A 24,364-nucleotide genomic window follows, 5' to 3' on the forward strand; every position below is an offset into this window, starting at 1 on the left:
TGCTGATAATATTTTCGTAACAAGTGGCAACTAGCAAGTGCAATCGTGAGTTGCAGTAAACAAAGAACTTAATTGGTAGTCAGACCTCGAGGCTAGAGTATCAGTACTCAGTATACTTGTCTATGGTCCTCGGAGTACTCAGTGAATTGATCAAATTATGTGTACTTGTGTTCATGTATTGTGAATAGATCTTTGCGTTCAGTACTTATTTAATAAGTAAATATTTTATTTTTTCAGAATTTCATGAAAAAATCGTGAAATGTGTCGTGTGTCTGTTGTCGTTAAGAATGTGATAAGAAAACCCGCGATAAGATTAAATGATTAAATAATAAATACTATCTATAATAATATGATAGTAATGATATTCTATAATAATATGATAAATTAATTTAATTTATCATGAATAATATTATCTTCTATAGATCTATGCATTTTTGCCATTAAGTATAAACAACATACTTACTACTTAGATATTGTTATATTCTCTGTATTAACAAACTAAGAACAATTTATTGTTTCATGTCAGCATAAATACACTTTGAAATGTTAATATCATAATTTCTTAATTGGTAATGGATTTAAACAACAAATATCAAAATATGAGTTCAGATTCAGATTCCAAATCAAGTTCTTTGAATTCAAAAGTAGAACATGAAGAATCGGTAAGTTATGATGTTTCCTTATTTCAATATAAATTACCATGTTATCATGATGATTTGTTTATTTAATTCTGATTTTACTGTTAATAATTGCTTCATATGCATTTTGCATATTATATCATTTATATTTTACCTTATAAATGTATATAAAATGTATACTTCATCTAGTTAATCATTTTTAATTAATTATATGTGTATACATTTTCTACCTAATAGAACTATTATTTTTATTAGGAATCAAATTCACCTACTAAAAGCCGCCGATCGACAAGTTCTACATCAAATGAAATTCCAACTGTAGGAGATATAAAATTGAGAAATAAAGTAATTTTATTTTTAAAATAAATTTGAATATTAACATAGTTTTGTACTTATTTAATTTTATACTTTTGTTTAAGCCATCAGAAAATGTTGCTTCTGGCCGTTCAGATGATCCACCTTTATTACCAGGAGAGAAAGTGCAAGGTGTGGCTCGAGATGTCACTTATTTATGTCCATTTAGTGGTCCAGCAAGAGGTTGGTTATCTGTCACCAACTATAAATTATACTTTAAAAGTTTAGAACGCGATACTCAGCTAGTAATTGAAGTACCATTGGGTGTGGTTAGTATTTACATTATTTAAATATAACTAAAGAATGAAACATCATACATTTTAAAAACAGATATTAAAGAAATTTCATTTTTAAAAATGCATATTGTATACTGTAAATGTATTAAGTATTACAATTGACTAAATATTGGTAAAAAAATACAAAATTTTTTTATGCTAGTTTAAATAATATATATTTTTTTTGATATAATATAATATGACAGGTGAGTAGAGTGGAAAAAGTTGGTGGTCAATCAAGCCGAGGGGAAAATTCATATGGTATTGAATTATTTTGTAAGGATATGAGAAATTTACGCTTTGGTCATAAACAAGAGAATCATTCAAGACGTAATGTGTTTGAAAAACTTCAGCAATATGCATTTCCTCTATCTCATAGTATTCCAATGTTTGCTTTTGAATATACTGAAACATTCCCAGAAAATGGTTGGAATGTTTATGAACCTATGGCCGAACTCAAAAGAATGGTATATTATTGTACTCCACTATATGGAATTAATTTTAATATCTATATGTTATCTTATAAACATTTTTTTAGGGCGTGCCAAATGATACATGGCACATTACTAAGCTCAATGATGGTCATGATCTCTGCGAGACATACCCTGCTATTTTAGCTGTCCCAGCTGGAGCAACAGATGAAATTATAAGAAATGCAGCAGCTTTCAGAAGTAGAGGTCGAATACCAGTATTAAGCTGGTTACATTCCGAATCTCAAGCCACTATAACTAGGGCATCTCAACCTTTGGTAGGTGTTGGTGGGAAGAGGTGTCGTGATGATGAGAGATATACTCAACTTATAATTGATGCAAATGCACAGTCACATAAACTTTATATTATGGATGCAAGGCCCAGGTAAATCTGCATAATTGATCTAACTATTATTATAGTTCTTATTCAAATGTATATGTTATAGTGCCAACGCAATTGCCAACAAGGCTAAAGGAGGCGGTTATGAACCAGAAGATGCTTATCAAAATGCAGAATTAATATTTCTCGATATACATAATATTCACGTAATGAGAGAATCTCTGAGAAAACTCAAAGGTATGTTGGTTATATTTTTAGCGGTAGTATTTTTATTTTTAACTGTAAATACCTTACCGTAGAAATATGTTTCCCAAATATTGATGAAACAAAATGGTTGTCGGGAATTGAATCTACATATTGGTTAAAACACATTAAATGTATACTGGCTGGAGCTTGCCGTATTGTCGATAAAGTTGAAAATCATAAGACTTCAGTTTTAGTTCATTGCTCCGATGGGTGGGATCGTACAGCGCAGGTAAATAAAAAATAAAATCTATTAGATTTCATTTGGACAATAATATACTATAATATATTTGATGTTTAATTCCATTAATATTGTTCTGTATCAGTTGACTGCATTGGCCATGGTACTTTTGGATCCATATTATAGAACAATAAAAGGATTTGAAGTATTAATTGAAAAAGAATGGCTTAGTTTTGGTCACAAATTTCAACACGTAAATAAAAATATAGATTTATTGTTTATTTATTAGATTAATTAATTAGGTGTAACCTTAGTACCTCACAATATTTAGACATTTAACCCTTAAGACACATGAAGTAGACCCTAATATTACATTAAGTTAGGTTACCCCAACACAGTGGTTATCGTTTTGAGTTAGGCGGGCGAATTAATTGCAGGAAGATTGTCTGTGAGAAGAGCACATGACATTTGGTGCAGTAACCCGGTATCTTTGTTAATTGTATTGGAGGCATAAAGAACTGGATGGTTAAATTTCCAACTGAAACATAATTAAATAGTTTAAAAATGTATTTAAATTCATTAGATATAGTGCCAACTATTGATAAATATGTTTATATATCTTGGTTACATAATTATAAAATAATAATTGAGGCCTCTGGTTATTATACTAAAACTAAAATTGAACTCTTTTTAAACTTGTTTTGTATTGTGAAAAAATTATTATAGATGTTACAGAATTGTAAATATTACAACTATGTATAATATCATATTATAGAGCAATAGTGCAATACCTACAACATTTTCTTGATTTCTCATAACAGATATTATAAACACATGGAGATCCCATATTGTTGCACCTAACACACTTAACGCCGTTCTTACCATATCCGGTAAAATGTTGGTTAACATTAATCGACTAATAACAGAATTTATTACCGGCAGAATTCGGCCGGTTTAATGTCGGTTAACTTTAACCGGACATTGTGAGAACGACCCTTACAATATTATATACCAGATTACCAGGTACCTCTATTTTTGTGATATTAGCTTATGCCTATTATATAACTATCTAACTACCTATAGTATTATCGGTAATACTAAGATTTTATTAATTTACTAGTGCCACTGATTATATTATTCTAAAAATTAATAATCTAAAGTTATGGATCTCTAGACTTACGGTGTAATAAAATACTAAATTACTGTACCTTACTTAAAATTATAGTAGTTGTCCATGATAATTAACTAAGGTCTAAGTGTTTCAAGAATTAGCATTTCTTAATTAATATAATATTAAGCCGCAAATTTAATTTTATTATGACATTAACAAATCATAAAAACTCAGTATTTAAATAATGCTGTATTGATATCCAACCTAACTTCAATGTGGTTTTTATAATTAGAGAATTGGCCATGGAGATGATCACCATTCAGATGCCGATCGATCACCTGTTTTTCTACAGTTTGTTGACTGCGTTTGGCAGGTGACATGTATGTTCCCAAATGCGTTTGAATTCAATGAGTTATTTTTAATAACTATTATTGATCATTTATATTCTTGTAGATTTGGAACATTTCTTTTCAACAGGTACTTAAATTGTTTATGATATAATCATTATTAGAGATGCAAATTAAGCAAAATTAACTAATCAATAAATGCATAATGAGGTGTGATGATTTTTTTAAAAATTATATCTTGGTTCATACTTTGTTTATCAATCGAAAATAAAATTTTGAATAATAGTATGAAATAAAAAGAGTAGTTTTCATCATTCAATTGAAGTCAATTTGCATTTCTATTAACAATATTGCATACACACATAAACATTATTATATTGTATCACATCACAACTATATATAATATTATTTATTTTACTTAGTGAAAAAGAGCGCCTACAAAAAGAAGTGAAACAAAAGACTGTTTCACTTTGGTCTTACATTAACAGTGATCAAGATTTATATAAAAACCCTTTATACTGGCCCCAGCAACACGCTCTAGAACCAGTTGCTTCATTGCGCTACATTAAAATGTGGAAAGGACTGTATTGCCGATGGAATCCAAGCATGAGACCACAAGTAACTTAACTACTTGTTGATAACCAACGAAGTTTTATAATTTATATTAAAATAATTTCAGGAACCAATTCATCAAAGAACAAGAGAACTTCTACATATGAAAATGCAATTAATGAAAATTTCAGATGATTATCGTCGAGAACTCAGACATAAAGCATCTAGAAACACTTCTAGCAACCGTTTAACATCTCCCATACACATTTAAACTATACAATTATGAATACTGCATTACATCTCATTAATTTGTTACACCTATTTATTTTATATTTTTTATTGTTATTAAAGAAAATTATAAATCATATATGTTATTTATTTTAGTGAATTTGATGTATAATAATGAATTGTATTTAATTAATTATTAAGTTTATGCATTATACATAATAGAAATAATCAAATTATAAGTATTTTTCAACCGTTGTGTATTTATTAAATAAAAATATCATATCTTTAAATCCATTCAATTCATCTAAATGTTTTCAAAATATTAAATCACATTGTTGTAAAATCAAAATTAATCTAAAATATAATAATCATGAACTAATAATGTGTAATTAACCATTTTTACAAAGTGAAATCCTAACCGTTATGAGCTTAATTCAAAGTTTATACACTATACTTATAAAAATAAAAATAGAAAAAAACCCCAAATTAATCCCCAGAGAATAAAAGCTCTTTAGTAAATAATTAAGTCATTGAAGCTATGAATACTATATTATACAATGTAACTTGTAAGTATATGTATAACTGCAATCTGCATTAAACTTTGTCAATTTCCATAGCCCCATTGGTAGAGATTATAGATAAACCATAAAAGTAAATACTAGTTAAATGGAAAAATTGTATAAAACAAATAAATAATTTAAGAAATGTGTACAAATTAAAAATAATTCCATAGTATTTTACAACAAAAAATAAAGACAAATTAAAAAAATGTTGACCTCCCAAAAGTACCAACTAGATTCACTTTCCCATCGAACAAGATACTAAAGTTGAAAATCAAAGCATTATTTTGACTACTAATCGTGTATACAGACACAAAAATAAAAATAAATACATCATTGTAAAACCATAATACGTTAATCGCTCCGCTCAGAATCTAAAATAAACTGTTATGTCAAACAAAATCAAACTAAAAAAAGGATTAAATAGGTACTTATGTATTATTTTATAATTTGTTTATATTTTCAATTAAATAATAATACTGTAGGTATCTATAGTGATGTGGTAATAATGTATGTGTTTGCTATTTTGCTTCATTGCTTGGTGGATAGTAATTTAGATATTTTTTTCTATTGATTTTTTTTTATTTTTTTCTGATCTTGGCTTATAGATTATAGGTAGCCGGTAGGTATAGTGTACTATGCACGGACTAAGATATCTTAGTCCGTGGTACTGTGTAACTATTTAGACACTGACTGTCTAGTGTATTATCCTTTATAGTTAAATACATTATGACATTATGAAGATTTTCGTTATAATTTCCGTTTTAAATAAATATAGAATATAAATATGAATGGGTAAAAAAAATTTTATTTGCAATAAAAACACTAATACAGAAAGTAAAAATGTCTAAACCATTAATTTATTATTATAATCGATTATTTAAAATCACAGTACAGATAATACATGAAAATTGAAATGTTGGTTAAGTATGTTAAGAGGACGCTGTATTTCTTGTATCCAATATCCTGGATCCATCTTACACACATACGACAGTAGAACCTAAAGGGGGCTTTCTGCGCAATTTGGACAATTGATTTGGGGGGGGGGGGGGGGCTAAATATATAAAATCAATACAGACCCGCATAATTTTTTTATTAGGTGTATTTAAGTATGAATATATTTAAAAACCTAGGGGGGGCTTCAATAAAACTAGGAGGGGCTAAGCCCCACTAGACCCCCAAATTGCGCCTATATGGGCTATGCTTATGTACCTTCTGGCCCTCTGATCTCTTCTTACTCCTCTGACCGTCGATCCGGTAAGTTTACGACACATATGTCCATCTTTAAAAATGTTAGTGTTTTTATTTTAAAAAATAACTATTTTTCAGTGTTTAAAGTAAATTTACATATTTAAACATGGCTGGTTTGATTGAAAGCATAGCTGCCGTATACCCGAAACAATTTAAATAAGTTCCACCTTCGCCGCCGACTGAACAGATCAATTCTATAACCTACTTGACTCTGCAGCCCGTAAGTTTGTCCATATCGGTATTGACCCTACTGAAAAATTCAAAGTCGTTGTTAATTTATTAACTTCTTCGCGTTACGTGCATTTAGCTCCACATTTTTTCAAAAAAATATTCTCGTTTATGTGGCATATATCTTGTCCCTAATACTAGACACTCCGCAAAAGTATAAGAGAGTAATAGCACGGACTAAGATATATCTTAGTCCGTGGTAATAGATATATCGTTCAAGATATATCTTAAATCGTGCACGGAACTACAATTTACATTTGAAAGGTAATTGCATTTAGAGTCACTACAACAAATAAGCGCTAGAGCGTAAATCTCCTGCTGTTTAATACTTATAATGAAGATTCATTTCGGTAGACACTTTTCGAGATTCGTTGGGCAACCACACTATCTTTAATCGTGTTAGTAGTTAATATTATAATTGACTGTACATTTTAAAAATATATAAAAAAAATCCTTTAAAAAAAATGTGGAGGTACATAATTGCGTATTATTATAAACATTTTTCTTTCAAGTTATAACCTGGCCTGTCCTGAAATTTTTTCTTGGGCACAGCTCTCGCCTCAGTGGCGCCGGCCAGAGCTTAGATCATAATTATATACATTATACTAGATAATAATATATAATAATATATTATGAATTATGATCTAAGAGCCAGAGTTTCCACACAGATTATTTCATTTAATCTGTGGTTTCCATTCAGATTTAAATATTTAATCTATTTCGGGCTGCTGTGCATTCCTTTGTAATTTTGGCGCCAAGTGACGGATCATGTCGTCACTCGTCACTAAGAGCGCTAGTAAGCTGCAGTTAACACTACATAGACTATCTTAAACCGTGGTTAACACAAGTAATAATTACACGACTCCCCCCCACCCGCAACGATTACGTTTCACTATCCATGATTGGCCGTTGATCTTTTATCTATGCCGTTGATCTTCTACCGTATTTTACACATTGTAATTTGTAATCAATTTATCAATTTTCGTTTTCTATGGAATATGATTTATGAACTGAGTTGTCAACAAACTACCCGTGAACCATAGAGTAAGACTATGCCGTGAACCAGCAGTCAGTTACTTCTTTATCTATGCCGTGAACCGTTTTCCGCTTTGCAGCATGCAATAACCGTGCTTTGTGTGTTTCAAGTGACAACCCTGTTGCAGTACCGCGAAGGCGAATCTATTTAGTCATTTAATAGTTTAAGGGATATTTTTTTAATTTTTAATGCATTATAATTTGAACTTAGCAGTACTTCACTAGTGTTTGTAATACGTAAGGTTAGTTTAGGGTCGATACACGATGGTGGACGTAGCTAGTCTAGTCAACTCCATTTTGGCGGACGATGGCTACAACGCACTGTCTGATGACACCAAAAGCAAGTTTGAGCAGTATTTACGCAACCCTACCACAAGTCGCAATGAGATCGGGACAAATACTTCATGTGGTTAGAATTTTCGGTTTATTGTTGGTAGTCTAATGGAAAAAATAGTTTTGAGCTAACGTTTGATGTGTGCACTAGAAACCAGAAATCAACCGGAAATTGATTTTGATATGCTCAACAACAGTACTAGCGTTCGAGAAGCTAAGTTTTTGGAATTGCAAAAAGAAATCGAGGCAATCAATGAACAGTTTAAAAACACGTTGAAACAAAAACATGATCTGATGTTACACAACGATTCACTATTAAAGAATTTACATGAGGCTGAAGTTAGGTAACGTGAAAAAAATGCTTTGACGTTTTAATATAAGCTTATAATATTATCTACCTAAATTGATTTCTAATATTTTGTTCTAGAGAAAGAATGACTAAAGTGGATGATGGTATATTACAGCTAAAAATTGATACCTTAACTGAAAGTTTATTAAAATCCACAAATAAATTTTCAAATCTTCATGCAAAGTATCATAAAGAAATAAATGAATTAAAACCAAATTTAGATGAAAAAAATGCAGAGGTAAAATCAACACTTTTTTAGAATAATTGTAATATGTTATTTTAAATTAATGATAAAAAATAGGTAACAGTAATTAATTAACATTCATTTTTTAAATTATGGTATGCTTTGTAAAAAATACTTTTTATATTAGTTTATGAGAAATTCATAATTTATGTTTAAGGTTTTGGCGTTAAAAAATGATGTCAATTTATTACAAATAAAATCTAAAAATCAAGAAGACATTATAAACATAATGAAACGTGAAATAGATGATTTAAACCTTGTACATGCAAATGAAACAGAAAAAATTAATAAAGAGTTAACTAATAATCAAACTTTAATGAATCATTATAAGGGTAATATTTTAAAAATTAATGCCTAGTATTTGTACCTAACGTTTTGACTTTTTTAGTATGTTATGAAAATGAACTTGAGCAAACTAAACAATTAACAATGGATATAATGGAAAATAGAGACTATGTAAGCAAATTAACATCGAATACAAATGATATTGAAAAAAGATACGAAACACTTTCAAATGATCATCAACAATACAAAATTGACTCGGATAACACAATATGTGTATTAAGAAGCAAGTTAAATGCTTCAGAGGAAATAGTTAAACAATTACTTCCTGGTAATTTATTTTTATTTATCATAAGAAAATTTCCTAAAATTAAAAATTTGTTTTCTTGAATATTATTAAACCTACAATCACTAAAAAATGCATAATTACATGCTTCCAGGCAAAAGTTATAAATCAAATAGTAAACACTAAACAGTCTTAGAAACTTTCTTCACTAAAATTAATTTTCCTATGCAATGATTTTATATCATTAAATTCAAATATAACACATTATAGTGACCCACAAAAACCCAATGTATAATAATGTGATACCCAATTTCACTTTTTTTTTAAATTTTCATATTGTATATACTATATATTCAATTTGAATGTTATTGTTAATAATACAGAAAAAAAATTATGTTTTAGTCAATTCGGAAAATCCAAATTATCTTATACATAAAGGAACAACAATTACTGATGTTTATGCTATTTATAAGGAGACGTGTTTAAGTTTACAAGATACAACACTAGAACTTGAACATTGCAAAAGAAACTTTAATATTTTAGAAGAAGTAAGAAATTAATATAAAAATTATACTATTATTTTATTTTATATTTTTATTTTATTGTACATCAATAAAAAACTAAACAATTATAAATTTAATTCATCTACTAGACAATTTAAATATTCTTTTTAATAAATATCAAAATAGTACTGCCAGTTTTTAAATATTATAATATTTGTTGTAGCAAATTAGGAATGCTGCGCCCGAAGTTGATCAAATGGAGAAAGATTTAATTGAATCAAATGAAAAAGTTAAACAATTATGTGAAACTATTTCAAGATTGGAGTTGAAGTTGAAGGATGTTAATAATAAATTAGAACTGTCTAATACTAAATGTGATCAGTTATCAAAAGATAATAAAAAACTTCAAGGTATCGAAGACGATTTGAGCAAACAAGTAAGATTTAAAAATGAGGTTTATTATTATAATATTTTGATTTTGTATTTAATGTTCTTAGGTATGTTTCTTATTACGAAGTAACCAGTGCAATACACGTTATGAAAATCGTAATGTTGGAATAGATATGAGTCCCCAATCAGTAAGTATTAGTTTACTACAATTATTAAGATAAAGTTTTATAATATAACAACTTTTTTAGATTATTTCAAATAATTATGTTACATTTGAAAACATACAAGGCTTACAAAAACAAAACAAAAAATTACTAGAAATTATTCGTTCTTTATCTAAAGCAAATGATGAACAAGATATACAATTAATAAAAGATTTAAAGGTTGGTACTTATTATTAAATACATTAATTTGAATTATTTTTATGGCTAAGGTGTATTTGAACAATTTGTTTTTAATAATTCTGCCTACAAATTATTATTTGTGTTGTGTTCTTTTTTACATAATATAATATTATTTATAACATATTTTGTTTTAGGATGAAATTAAAATCTTGGAAGATAAATTAGAATCGAAGACTCAATTGATTGACCAGCAAACGGTTAGTATTAAAATAATTTATAGAATGAATTATCTCAATAATTATACATAATGCAATAAATTACTGTGTAATACAATTTTTGTAATATAACTCAAATTAAATAAATCATTTTCAATGTGTATTATTTTATGTTCAGGAAAAAATATCTCAATTACAATCTTTGGAATTAACGTCTAATTTAACTACACAGTCAAATGATGGTGCACAAATTAAAGTTCTAAGTCCTGTAAGTAAATACAATTTTTAAAAACAATACTTATGCTTTCTTTAAATTAATACAATTTATTTTTTTAGAACAAAACAACATTAGAAAATGATGATGATATAGATGTTAGGACAGAAGAAAATTTAGAATATTTTTCTGTAGTTCGTGAACTAAATGCTGCCAAATGTACGATTAAACAACTTAAAGAGAAACTTGAATCTAATAGTGTTGCTCGTTTGCGGTTGGACCAACATGTTCAAGAGTTAAATCTTCAAATAAATGAGTTACAAAAAAAAATAAAAACCTCCAATATTAGACATTCTGAAAATGAAGAAAACATAGACAACTTGCATGGCAAAATATTATCTTTGGAAACAGTAAGTTACTTTTAATTTCTGAAGGTATTAATTTCTATGCATATAGTTATGTTTATTAACATTTTTTTTTAATACTAGGAAAATCAAGAGGTAAAACTTGAATTAGACAAAATAAAAAATCAATGTAACATTTTAAAAAAAGATAATGATAGCATGTATATTTCAAACATGAATTATTCTCGTGAATTGAGACAAAAAACAGAGTTACAAAAAGAATTCGAGAAAACTTTAACTTCCCAATTAGATTCACTAATTATAAATTGGAATTTTACATTAGCGTATATTGCTGAAACTGATTATGATAAAGTTAAGTTCAAAGAAGAATATAAAAAATTGACAAAAACATTAAAGGATGTTAGAGATACTTTACTTCTAAAATTGGAATCTATAGATGACTTGAGTACATTTAAAGAAATGTCTCGATCCAGAACCAATTCATTCAGTTTGTGTACAGATGAGCGTTCTAACTTCCAGAGTGTTGTTAATAAGCTTGAGCATGAAGTAAAAAATCTCAAATCAAAACTTAATGAAAGTGGTAATTATTATTTATTTATTTTATAAAATGATCATAAATTATTGAATCATAAATTCTATAATATTTTATTTCATTTTAAACTTTCTTTAGTTCCTGACTCCTAAACTTCTTGTATCATCTTCCACTACATTAATCCATATTTTTAATTTTTTGGAGGTTTTCCATTCCACTGCTTACCTTACTATTTAATTTTTTCCTGTCCTCATTATGTGTCTTAATCATGTAACCTTTGTCCCTTAACAAAGCTTGTCACACATATTTAACTGTTATATTGTACAATTCTCTATTGACCCATCATTAAATTATATTATATACCTATAAATTGTTTCTGCTTTTATTATAGACCAATTGAAAAATCAGTTAAAATCAGAATTAAATGTGACCAAACAACTTTACAAATCTTTAGAGGAAAATTTAAAAAAGATGAGTGAATATTCTTCACAATTAGAAAATGAACGTGAAATGAAAAAGAAAGAGTACTTAGAAAAAGATCAGCAGTTAAATCATGCGTAAGTTGTTTGATCATACATACATATTTTTAGATAATTTATTATAGTTTAATAAATAAAATCATCCAATAAGTTATTGTTTAGTATTAGATATGTGTGAATATGTGATCTACATGTTTATTGTTTAACTATTTTCAAAAAATTAATTCAATTGAACTCATTACCATACTATCCTATTAAATTAAGTTAAATAAAATCTGTCTGTTCTGTCTATATTCATATAGGTCACATAACAAAAAACCATTAATTATATTGTAATCTAAAAATTCTGTACACAAATACTTTATGCTTGTTTCATTTCATTATATTTGAAATAAATATAATATTAAAAAGTATTGGATAAACATTATTAGCTATGTTTAGAACAAAAACAAATCAAAATATAATCAGTGTTTACTAATCACATAGTGGAGTATAGTATTTTTGAATGCGGATGAGTGTTTAAAATTTAAATTAATTATACAAAATGCATTCCTCCCATAAGCTATTCATATTAATATTAAAAAGTTCTAGTAATATTTTTAATGACATAATTAAACTATTTAAAATACATAAGTATTATTTATAGATTTTTTTAAAACATTTTGTTACAGTATGCAAGAATTAAGCGAGTTTAATTATCTCAAAACAATAACATCAATAAATTACAAAATCAATTGTTGGAGTATGAGCAAAAATACAGTAAAATGTTAGAAGAATTGGAAGCAACAAAAGACTATAGTGATGAACTATTAAAAAACATTTCAAAACATAATAATACCATATTAACACTTGAAGAAGAATTGAAAAAGTCTGTTAACGATAAAGACAGATTGGAGAAAAGCCTTAATCATAAATTGGCGCATTATAAATATAAATTAGAAGTTAGTGAAAGTGCATAACAATAAAATATAAGATTATAAGTTATAACCAATATGTTTTTGTTGATTTTCAGAGATTAGATTCATTAGAATTACTTAATACAACAAAATCTGCAGAGATCGATCATTTAAAAAATCAAAAGGCTGCTTTAGAAAAGTCTACTGAAGAACTAAAAGAGATGCATAAAATACAATTAAACAAATTAGATGATGAAATAAATTGTCTCAAAGAAACAATAAAACGCTGGCAATTTGAAAATGAACTATTATCAGAACAATTTAAGACAATAACTTTTGAACTTTTGAATCAGGAACGATTGGTAATAAATTTAACCGAACTATATTGTAAATTAAACTAAATGCATTTATTATACTTATAGAATAACAGTAAAATATCAGACAAAGACGATAGTTTGAACAACACTTCTTTATGCACAAATAGTATTGATAAACAGTTCATGAAAATGGCAAATTTGATTAACATCTTGAAAGAAGAAAAAAATTCAATCATTTTAGAATTTAACGAAACTATTGCTGAGTGCAATAAGTAATGATTTTTTTATTATTAATATTATTACTTAATTATAGATTCTTATGTTTTACTAATAAATTTAGGTTGAAATCTGATTTACATTACAAATCTAAAGTTGTTGATGACATGCAAACTCAAATGAAAGAATTAAGACAGCTACATACATCCGGCTTAGTTATGAATAATGATCATTCAAAAATTTTAGAAAAGGTATGTATTAAGTACAAAATATAATATATTTGCATTTTTTTAAAATTAAATAAGCTGATTAAAAAAATTTTATATTAATTAAAACATATTAATAGGTTTAATTTTTATCTTCAACTTTTTACATGTTTAGATTGAACTTAGCAATCAAATAGTAGAAAGAAGTAAAATGTTAGAAGAAGAAAATGTACTATTATCCAGCCAACTTAAAGAGTTACAAGAATTAGATACAAAAAAAACTGCTGAGATTTGTGCTTTAAAAGATGATATATCAGGAATGCAATGTGAAATTGATCAAAAATGTGCAGAGGTATTAATTTTGGTATTATTTTTATGTCAGAACTGAAAAGTGAATATTTTTTAATACTTAGTGTAGATAGATTCTGAGTAGATATTTTTGAACAAAGTACTAACATACATGGAAATAAACATGACATTGATCTCGAGCACGTTTTTATGGAACTATAATATTTATTATTTAACTACTTCCACGCTCATGAAAAGATGGACTAAGTTCCTAACGACCATAATTAAGTAGTGATTATCAAAATCAATTGGCACACTTTGCAAATTATTAATTTATTATATTTTATTATTTTTTCTCATGTACTATGTTTCTGTAAAATAGTACAATATTGAGAATGTGAGAACCTTGTCACCGATATTACTCAATTAGCCAGTGCTCACTTTTCTGTAGCAATCTACCCCAACCAGTGGTATTGAAATTGCCTCTGAGATTTTTCTTAAATAGAAGGTTGGATCCACTAGTAAATGCAATTTGATATACTCAATAGGTAGTAAATTATTATCTAAAATATGAGTTGTATTATATTAATATATTATTATGCATTAATATTTAGGATATTTGTAACTTGCCCCTGGAAAATTTTCCGTTTGCCTCGCCATTGAACCCAACTATATTTTCTTGGATTCTTAAGGTTTAAAACAATCTTTTTAACTGAATAAAAATATAAATCTAAATAAACATGTTTTTCTTTGAATGGATTTAATGCAGTTTTTTTTTAATTAGGTTATAACTGTAACTAAAAACTTGTCAAGATGGAAAGAACGATCAAATGGTACTCATTCAGATGCAGAGTTTAAACAACTGTTAAATACACTAGAACGAGAAAAGGGAAAAATGACTACTGCTCTTGATCAATTAAAATCTATGAAATCAGATAAATCATGTCTTGAAGAATTGGTAATATGCTATATCATTAATAAATTATATTGAACTGAAAAAATAATTACTAACCTCATCATAATGTAATCATTTCATTCTGCATAATTTAGTTAAAGAAACTAGAAACTGATCATTCAGAAGAAATAAATACTGCAAAACAAGAAATTATTAAATTAAAAACTAAAATCGTTTCTACTAATAAAGCTATGGAGACGTTTAAAAATATTATCAAATCCTACAGACAAAAGTTATCAGATGTTGCATCAGAAATTCATAAAGTTAGTGTTTTATTTATGTGTTATAAGTTATATTTATTTTAATTCTTGTTATTGTACTTAAACATTTGCTCCAACTTTTTAGGTAAAGGTATTGGCTAGACGATATAAACACCAAAGTGAAGAGTTGAATAATACATTAAGTACAGAAAGAAGCGCATGGCAGACTAAATTTGATGAACTACAGCAAGGAGGAAGTAAAATATCTTTAGATCTTGATGAGCGCAAAAAACTAATAGAACAAGGGAAACAAGAACAAAAAGCTGAATGTGAATCCATAATAAATGAACATAAAGCTAAAGTAAGTATTTATTATTTTGCTTCAGTAATTCAGTATGATTTACAAAATAACATAGTTTTAAATTATAAATTAATTAATATACAATGTAACTTTTTTAAATAGAACTAAAATTAGGTAAATATTAATTCTATTAATAATTCTATACTCTTTTTAAAAAGGTTTAAGAGGACGTGATATTCGCATGTGTTGTCTCCGTCTAATAAGTGCATAACATAGCAAATTTTACGCACAGCAGAACACGTGTAGCTCCGTTAATTTAAAAATTAGAGTGAATTGACCTCTTATAAAATCTAAAGATAAGATTATTATGAGCGTAAAATTTGCTATGTTACGCACTTGTAAGACGGAGACTACACATGCGGGTATCACGTCCTCTTAACATGCTATACATTTCATAGAGATTATTATCCTGGAAATGTTTATGTTTATGCCAGGATGATTAACAATTTTACCGATATTTTGTATGAGATAACTTGAGAAGAACTAGGTACAGTAAAAAATATATATATATATAATTTGTATGATATTTAAAGATTTATACGACATATAAGAGTTCTATGAGAAGTGTTGGTGTGGATGATAACCTTTTGTTGGTATACATTTGTTTTGCAACACGATTGCACAAACGATTACATGTTACTTTTTTATTATTATTAATATTGCTCAATAAAATTAAAACATTCAAAAATCATAGAAATATGTCTATTTTTACCCTTTAATAAAAAGTATATTATATATGTTCTATTAAAAGTTTGTCAAACAAAAATAAAAAGCTAAAATTGTATTCATTTTTTTAGTAATGTTTTTATCATTACTGTAGGACACACATGTACTTGTAGTGTGCTCCTTACATCGGTACTCTTGACTTTGTCAAATGATAATTGATTACTGTTTAGGAACAACAAATAGCGCTATAATTTTTTTTATAAATATTTGTTAACATGTCATTTGAAGTTATTTATAGTATCAGATGAGTTCAAAAACATTTTAAACGACTGACGCTCAATATGTTATATGTGTACTTACATGTGCAACAATGACGGGGTTAAGGAAAAAAGAAGTACTGAGGCAGGAGGCTGTATGTTATAGTAATAGAGGATATACTCAAAGGACAAGAAACAGAGTAGGTGTGCACCAGGGTTTAGCGTTGAGTTGTTACGGTTAGTCAGGGACTAGATTACAAAAGATATATAGGGTAACGTGCCGTGGTGCCTGATGTTATGTTTGCAGATGTTGTCGTGTTAAAAATCCCGGTAAAAGCGAATAAGACTGAAAGAGTGAAAAGCAATGGCATAAAAGAAAATTACCAAATTTTTAATACAACAGAGACAATTGTATAAAAATGTTCAGGAAGATATTAAGGAATTGATAGGGGGATGTGTGTTGCCGTGTTCTGAATTAAGGATTTTACATTGTGCGAGTGTAAAAGTGATATATCGACCTCTATGGAGGTGTGGTTATTGACTTAAACCATAAAGTTGGCAGTGGTTGATGAGAATAAAATATGGATATTTTATTGAAAATATTGTATACATTTAATACTAGACCAATCGTTTGTATATATTATCACACCAAAAACACCGTGTAAAACAAAACTAAGTTTAAAAAAAAATAAATTTAGTAATGATTAAATCTTTAAAAGACGTGATATAATATAAAAACTAAGTGAAATGCCATTTTATAATATTACAAATACCTATGATGACAAATAAGATCAATTGTATTGTTAAATATTTAGTCAACATATTTTTTAACTATGTGACAGGACGTAGAAGTGTAGAAGTAATAATAGTATACTTAATTAAAAACAAATAAGTAACCACTTTAGTATTTTTCGTAATTAATAATGTATAAATAATATGTTGACTAAGTATTTAACATAACAATTGATCTTATTTGTAATATTAAAATATAAAATTAACAGCTGTTGATTTTTGACAAACTATACCATGTTCAACACTCGCTGATGAATTTAATGCATGTCTAAAATCATTGGTTTAATGGCAACGCTTACAGAAAATTACTGAAGAGTAATACACGTGTAAAACCTCAACATGAATATTTTGCAAAAAAATTTGTTAGATGGCAAAATAGCAATGACTGAATCCACAGAATGTAACACATTGTAAATAAAATTAAGTAAAATCACATCAACCATAAACAAATTGTTTCACAGAACTGCAAAAATTATTAGTAAATCTCAGTACACACAATGTATAGCATCCTCAAACAACGATGTCATCAATTTCAGTATTTAAAACCAAATACTAGGCAAAGCACAATCTGTTAATCATATACTGTAATAAATTAAGACAAAGTTGTCAATTATCCAACTGAGTATTTGAATTCACTGGATTTTCCAGACATGTCGTCGCATGGTTTAACATTGAAAGTTGGCATGCCAATCATTCTTCTTCAAAGCATCAACCCATCACAATTTTACAAAAATTTGTTAGAAGAAAACGATAAAAAAAACAAATTAAATATTGTTTAACAAGTTTCTTTTAAATTAAATTTCTAATGGTTGGTATAGCAACGAGTGCAGGGTACAGCTAATAATAATAATGTATAATAAAATAATAATGTAGGTATATGTAAATATCTAATTTTAACTTAAGTTCAATAATAAATTGATACTAAACTTTCAATGGTGTTCATTTGATCTATGTATTATGTATACAATATGTACTGTAAACTCTCGGATTATTAACGGAGTAGGGTGGCACTATTCCATTGATAATCCGCGAGTTTACTATACTGAAATCTAGTAATAGTGAACTATTACCAGGCCAGCCAGTTCATTATTTTAATTTATAAAAATGTTATATTTTAAAGATAAAAAATATTTATATGTGAAAAAAATGCAAGTTAAGATTTATTTAGTATAATTTCAGCAATAGTTGATACCTTATTTTTATGTATATTTTTAAATTTGGCTTTTCAGTATTAAATTAAAACTGATTGTGTAATTCTACATTGATATATATTTTCTTATAGGTTCTAGAAGCTGAAGCTGGCTTAAATGCTGCAAGATCTGAGGTAAAAGATACAAAAGCTAAAAGTGAAGATAAAGAATTGCGTGCGAAACAGCTTTTACAACATGTTAGGAGTAGAATTCAAAATCTTACTAGAGAACTTGATACAACCAAAAAACAACGCGATGGCTTAATCGCCCGATTAGATCATGCAGAAATTGGTAGGTGCCTTTGTTACACTATACATTTATAATTATAATATAATATTTGTGACTTGAGGTTACCCTAAGTTAATTTATATTTTTTTAACGCGCTAAATAAAATAAATTAAAATAATAATTTTATGTTTTTGTTAGGTGGCCAAATGCAGGAATTTCAAGTTCAAATCTCTCGTTTAGAAGCGGAAAATCGCAAACTAACTACAGAAAAAGAACAGATTACCGCAGAAAAAGATCGCTTGTCTCATGATATACAAATGTTAAATCATAGAGTTACAGCTTTGATGAGACAATTTTCAAATCAACAGGTATGTTATATATATCGTATGCTATGATTAATTAATTTTTACTACCACTATGTGAGTTTAGTGGCTTAAGTTTTAATTAACAACAAGATATTTATTAATTTTATATTTTGTAGTTTTGGCTTTAAAAATTAAATTAACATATTGAGTGTTGAATGCTTACCTAACGCAATCATTTTTATCTAGGTAAAACCATCTACTAGTACTGGCCCTGATAAACTGGCCATTGAACCTCCTACAGCTAACATTAAACCCTTAGGACCTGCAGTTAATAAGCCACAAACTGTAAGTATGCTTAATATTATATTATAAAATATATTTTTTGTTTTAGTTAAACAATACTAATGCATTAAACTTGCTAAAATTATTTTTAGGTACACCAGTCTGTTACAGTTAACCCATGGCGATCTGCAGCTGCAGAAACACCATTGGCTAGTATAAAGCCAATGACAATGCAACCTAGAAGCGTAGTAGTATTACCTACTAGTCAAACGTCGTCCACGTCAAGCCAAAGGTGCAACTTCTTATAGTTACTTAAAGTTCTCTTTTTAGATAATTGTTATTAATATTTATTATTAAAAAAATTTATATTTTACTATATTAGTTTGATTATACTTATTTAGAAATGAAAAACAAAACTTATTATGTAATACTTATTGTTTACACATATTATAAAACCATTTTAATATTTCAGTTCAATGAGTGGAACTAGTAGTAGTACAACTATTACTGTTCATCCACAACAGCCACAGTCTGTTGATATCAGTAGCAGTGGAGGTAATGCTTTAGACTCTTCAGAAGCTAATAGCACAGCACAAAGCCGTCATTTAACAAGCAGTACTTTAGTACAACATGTTGAAGTACATTGTTTATTTATACAATTCAATAACTCATATATATGTTTAAGTATGTATATATTATACATTTGATAATTTTGAATGTTTTAGGGTTCTGAATCAACACCAACAGTTTCTGATTCTAACGAAACTACTGCCACTACTCCCCCATCAATCTTACCACTTCAACAGGTGATAGGAAGTGCAGCAGCTCCAAGCGTTACTGCTGCACAAGCAAGTCCCGCCATCAGTATAGCTTTGGTGGTACCGCAAGGCAGGGAGCAAGTACAAACAACTGTTTCACAACCAACTACTGTATCTGTGTCAACAGTATCTCCTTCACAAAGTCAAATAGACAGGTGAAAGATATTTAACAATTAAAAAAAAAGGTATTTTGAATTTCATTTAATGTAATAATGTATTTTAGATACAGTGTGCAAAATGAAAATGGTCAGACGATGGAAAGTAGTAACAGTAATATTGCTAGTTCTTCAGCTCCAGGTCCTTCAACAGAATCAGAACCATCTGTTGTCACAGCTTGTACTAGTGGACCTAGCTGTTCCTCTCTGGACACTACAACACACTCTAACAGCTCTCAAAGAAAACGAAAAGCTGATCTCCTCGTGACTTCATATGTAAATATTTGTTTTACTGTTACATTAAAAATAATATTATGCTAATCAATGAATTAATTTGTTTAATATTTCAAAATACTAACTGATTTTAGATTAGACTAAAAACCAACATTATTGAAATCTTACAATTTATCAATTGATAATCTTTGCTAAATGTACCATAGCTATTCTTAGGGAATAAATATTTTTTTTAAATCCATTCCAAGTTAATATTTAATTTATTATTACAAATTAATTTGAATTAAAAATAATAATAGTAACAAAATGTTTTATTTATAAAGAATTATCATCATTCATTCCACTGAATGGCAATTAGACATTTTAGTGTCAGGTTGCATGAACAATCATTAAACATTTAACCAATAAATAGTCCTTAAACATGATTTAGTGGCTCATGATTGGTCCATACAATTTTGTTAAACCATCAAATTAATTAATTTTTCATGTACCCCGGCATAAGTAACTTACAGTAAAACATTTTATGTTAATTGAGTAATTTTACTTTATGTTGTATTATCATATGTCATACTGCTCACTACACAATTTATTTTATATTTTAGATGAAGAGATCTAAATCGTTTATGCCTAGAGAAGAAAACCGTAGAGAAATGGAATATGAAGCACCAACATCCTCTCAAAGAGATTCAGAAGTTAGCAATTCATATACTGGTCTAGAGAGTAATCCACAAGATAATAATAAAGTATGTGCACTCAAAACATTTTGATAATTAACTAGTCTTATAGTAATGATAGAATAAAAATGACACTAACGAAAGATGGATTAAATTAGATATATAATAATATATTATATTATATTGATTAATGAGTATTAATATGCAAGTGAAAATAGTGAAAATATTTATATACGTGTACAATTTATTATTTAATAAAACAAAATTGAAAATATGTAGAAGAATGTATTTGCCGAACAGGTACCTGGCATTTAAAATTTAAAATTTAATTAATATATTTTATAATATAGTTTAACATTTAATACAATTTATTATTTAATATCATGATTTGTTTATGATAAGATTACTATTTTATTTAACATATTATAACACCAATAGATTTTTGGGTTTTTAATTATAGCTAAAAATGAAATATTAATTATATTTTGCATTTTCATTGATGTTTGTAGGAAGTTGAAGCAAGTACAGATATGGAGGTGACAAGTGAGGCAACAGATGAAAATAATGAAGTTGACCTAACAAGCCAAGGATGTACTGCTGACACTAATAATATGAATGAAACCAATGATATTCAAAATGAAGAAACGGAACAAAGTACTTTTTCAATTTTATTAAGTATTTACAGCGTATATTATATTCTTTGCTAACTACATTATGTTTTAAGTTCCTCCCCGTTTCACATGGTTTAAAATTCCTTTTATAATTTATTGTATATTCTGTTCTTCCTACTAATTACAGTTGGGACTATTCTACAGACTAGGCTTTCTTCAACAATATTTTTTTAAATAATCGCGATATTGAAATAAAAATTTAGGTATTGATATTTTGAATTATCAATATCTCTATGACTAATAAACAAATTTTTTTAAAAATATATTAAACAAGTTTTTGGCGTTAAATTCACTTGGTCTTGGTAACCCAAATACCCCATGGCTGGTGGCCATTAATTAAAAACTAAAGATTAATTTAGATTACAATGTATTCAATATTGTACAATATATTTTGATTATTAATATATTAAACGATACATTATGATTATTGGTATCTAAATTTCCAAAAAATAGTTCCTGATATTGATATCTTTGATAAGCCTACTCATAGAAACACATTGAATTATGTCCCTGGGTTATGCACACCACTATAAAGTATATATTATTCTCTAGTGCGTTTCATAGCAACTGTGACTAGACGCTAACGCGCTTCTTGGCAGTTTTGCCTTAAACCCAAGGTTTTCAAACTCTCATCGAAAAAATGAGTTAAATATTCGGTATTAATTTAAAATTTGTCTCGTATTATTTCACAATATTTTTAGAAACCCTAATGAAAAAACTCCACGAGACGCGTTAGTGTCGAGTTGCAGTTGCTATAAAATGCACTATAGCTACATTTCAGTTTGTATTCCTATTTACCTAGTTAAGCTTATTTTTGTAATTTATTATTAACAGAATTACCATTTTGTATTTATATATCTGTAATCAATATAATGTACTATATTAAGCTTAATGCTTGTAAAATAAATAGTAATAATAAATATGGTTTCATATTTTTTTAGTAACAGGAGAAAATACACCAGAACATTCATCAAATGCTGAAGCTACTGCTATGGCTATTGTTGAAGAAGACTCGCCAGAACTTATTCATTTTCAAGAATTTCAAAACACACCTGTTTCTTCGGCGGTAATAACTTGTTATTTCTTGACATAGCCTTGATTTTTGTTCTGATTAATAATTTTTGTTTTTAAAATAATATATATTTAGACTTGTGAAGAAACTAAGAATACTGATAATGTAACTTCAGATGCAGAATCAAGACAGAATGAAAGTGATTCTACTCCAATAGAACCTCGAGCTGGTATGTACCACCTTTAACCAATTAAGTTGATTATGAATTATTTTTATTTTATTATAATATAAAAGTTATTTAAAATAAAAATAACATATCCTATTTAAATAACTAAATGTTAAGTGATTTTTTTATAAAGGACCCTCAAGCGATGGTTCGGACACAGTTGGAGTTTCCCAATCAACTGAAACTGCAGAAACAGACACACTTGATTTGGGTAATTTTATGATTTTATTTTTATTTCATTTGACTTAAATTAGATAAACTACTTTTATAAATATTTAAGTTTTTTTTAATAACTTTATACATTTTAAATTAATAATAAATCACAATGAATTATTAATTTACATTTAATTCCTAAAAAAAAAAATATGTATCTTGAAATTAAAATTATTAATCAATTATTTAGAACAAGAAACAGTTGAAATTTTATCATCTGAAAATGAAGAAGACACCATTGAAATCAAATCAATTCATGGTACTAACATCTAAATGTATACTTTGTTAAAAAAAATTACTTAATTGTTTATTTTATTATTCAGATATTGAAGAAACTCAAAATGATGATATACCTGATCAAGATCATGATCAGGAAATAATTTCAGTGTCCTCTTCGCCCAGCAAAGATAATGAAGCTGTCCGTGAGGAATCTCCTGTTGCTGGACCGAGTGGTGTAACTAGTGATTCATCAGCAAATGAACGCAAGCCTATAACATGGAATGAATCACCGTGAAAAGCTAAAAACATTAATTAAAAGTTATCAAAAATGTTTATTGGCTTGTCATACATCTAATGTGCATATTAACAAATTGTATAACTATTTTTTTTAATAGTCCTTTTTATATTAAGCAATAACAAAATAAATATGTTTACCTAGTTTAATTTAATTTTTAATTAAAACATTTTACTGCAAATTGTATTTTACTCTTACTCTTATGATTATCCCTATTTTATCTACATAAAGTATATTAAAATAAATATTGTTTTTATCTTTTAGATTCTGAGTGGAACGATGAATGTATTGATTTTACAATGATGTATGTTTTTTTTTTTTGTGTGTCTGTATACACGA

The 24,364-nt window shown here is 27.5% G+C and overlaps 3 protein-coding genes across 4 annotated transcripts; all 3 read left to right on the forward strand.

The window, feature by feature from the left end:
* Positions 1-5,033, forward strand: LOC100160591 (myotubularin-related protein 2). The gene is made up of 11 exons (XM_001951153.5): positions 1-662; positions 894-983; positions 1,058-1,261; positions 1,474-1,734; positions 1,806-2,122; positions 2,184-2,314; positions 2,377-2,552; positions 2,647-2,754; positions 3,905-4,089; positions 4,382-4,577; positions 4,639-5,033. The coding sequence occupies exons 1-11, from the start codon at positions 573-575 to the stop codon at positions 4,780-4,782; spliced, it is 1,902 nt and encodes a 633-aa protein (XP_001951188.1). The 5' UTR covers positions 1-572; the 3' UTR covers positions 4,783-5,033.
* A 2,656-nt stretch (positions 5,034-7,689) lies between these two features.
* LOC103308956 (nucleoprotein TPR) lies at positions 7,690-11,398 on the forward strand. Its single transcript, XM_029486259.1, has 12 exons — positions 7,690-8,222; positions 8,298-8,490; positions 8,574-8,733; positions 8,897-9,071; positions 9,128-9,352; positions 9,710-9,855; positions 10,034-10,246; positions 10,308-10,388; positions 10,449-10,583; positions 10,739-10,801; positions 10,938-11,027; positions 11,096-11,398. The coding sequence occupies exons 1-12, from the start codon at positions 8,078-8,080 to the stop codon at positions 11,396-11,398; spliced, it is 1,929 nt and encodes a 642-aa protein (XP_029342119.1). The 5' UTR covers positions 7,690-8,077.
* An 863-nt stretch (positions 11,399-12,261) lies between these two features.
* Positions 12,262-24,174, forward strand: LOC100160798 (nucleoprotein TPR). Of its 2 annotated transcripts, none has more exons than XM_008183314.3 (23): positions 12,262-12,427; positions 13,021-13,290; positions 13,362-13,607; positions 13,668-13,834; positions 13,903-14,029; positions 14,160-14,336; positions 15,057-15,230; positions 15,323-15,490; positions 15,573-15,788; positions 18,786-18,984; positions 19,120-19,289; positions 19,473-19,571; positions 19,661-19,800; positions 19,981-20,146; positions 20,234-20,481; positions 20,550-20,757; positions 21,318-21,458; positions 21,899-22,043; positions 23,002-23,126; positions 23,208-23,301; positions 23,432-23,509; positions 23,702-23,770; positions 23,835-24,174. In XM_008183314.3, exons 2-23 carry the CDS (start codon positions 13,114-13,116, stop codon positions 24,023-24,025), a joined length of 3,525 nt encoding a protein of 1,174 aa, XP_008181536.1. In that variant the 5' UTR covers positions 12,262-12,427; positions 13,021-13,113; the 3' UTR covers positions 24,026-24,174. The 2 variants fall into 2 exon arrangements, with proteins under 2 accessions (XP_008181536.1, XP_008181537.1); XM_008183315.3 differs by having other exon boundaries at positions 20,556-20,757.
* The last annotated feature ends 190 nt before the right edge of the window (positions 24,175-24,364 follow it).

Source organism: Acyrthosiphon pisum, chromosome A1, assembly GCF_005508785.2.
Source record: "Acyrthosiphon pisum isolate AL4f chromosome A1, pea_aphid_22Mar2018_4r6ur, whole genome shotgun sequence".
Classification (NCBI taxonomy): domain Eukaryota; kingdom Metazoa; phylum Arthropoda; class Insecta; order Hemiptera; family Aphididae; genus Acyrthosiphon; species Acyrthosiphon pisum.

Coding starts and splice junctions, on each gene's coding strand:
- LOC103308956 (XM_029486259.1), top strand. CDS start 8,078: ATGGTGGACGTAGCTAGTCTAGTCAACTCCATTTTGGCGGACGATGGC. Junction 9,856..10,033: donor ACTTTAATATTTTAGAAGAA/GTAAGAAATTAA, acceptor TATTTGTTGTAG/CAAATTAGGAATGCTGCGCC. Junction 10,802..10,937: donor AATTGATTGACCAGCAAACG/GTTAGTATTAAA, acceptor TTTTATGTTCAG/GAAAAAATATCTCAATTACA.
- LOC100160591 (XM_001951153.5), top strand. CDS start 573: ATGGATTTAAACAACAAATATCAAAATATGAGTTCAGATTCAGATTCC. Junction 984..1,057: donor ATATAAAATTGAGAAATAAA/GTAATTTTATTT, acceptor CTTTTGTTTAAG/CCATCAGAAAATGTTGCTTC. Junction 2,553..2,646: donor GGTGGGATCGTACAGCGCAG/GTAAATAAAAAA, acceptor GTTCTGTATCAG/TTGACTGCATTGGCCATGGT.
- LOC100160798 (XM_008183314.3), top strand. CDS start 13,114: ATGTTAGAAGAATTGGAAGCAACAAAAGACTATAGTGATGAACTATTA. Junction 19,801..19,980: donor TCGTCCACGTCAAGCCAAAG/GTGCAACTTCTT, acceptor TTAATATTTCAG/TTCAATGAGTGGAACTAGTA. Junction 21,459..21,898: donor ATCCACAAGATAATAATAAA/GTATGTGCACTC, acceptor TGATGTTTGTAG/GAAGTTGAAGCAAGTACAGA.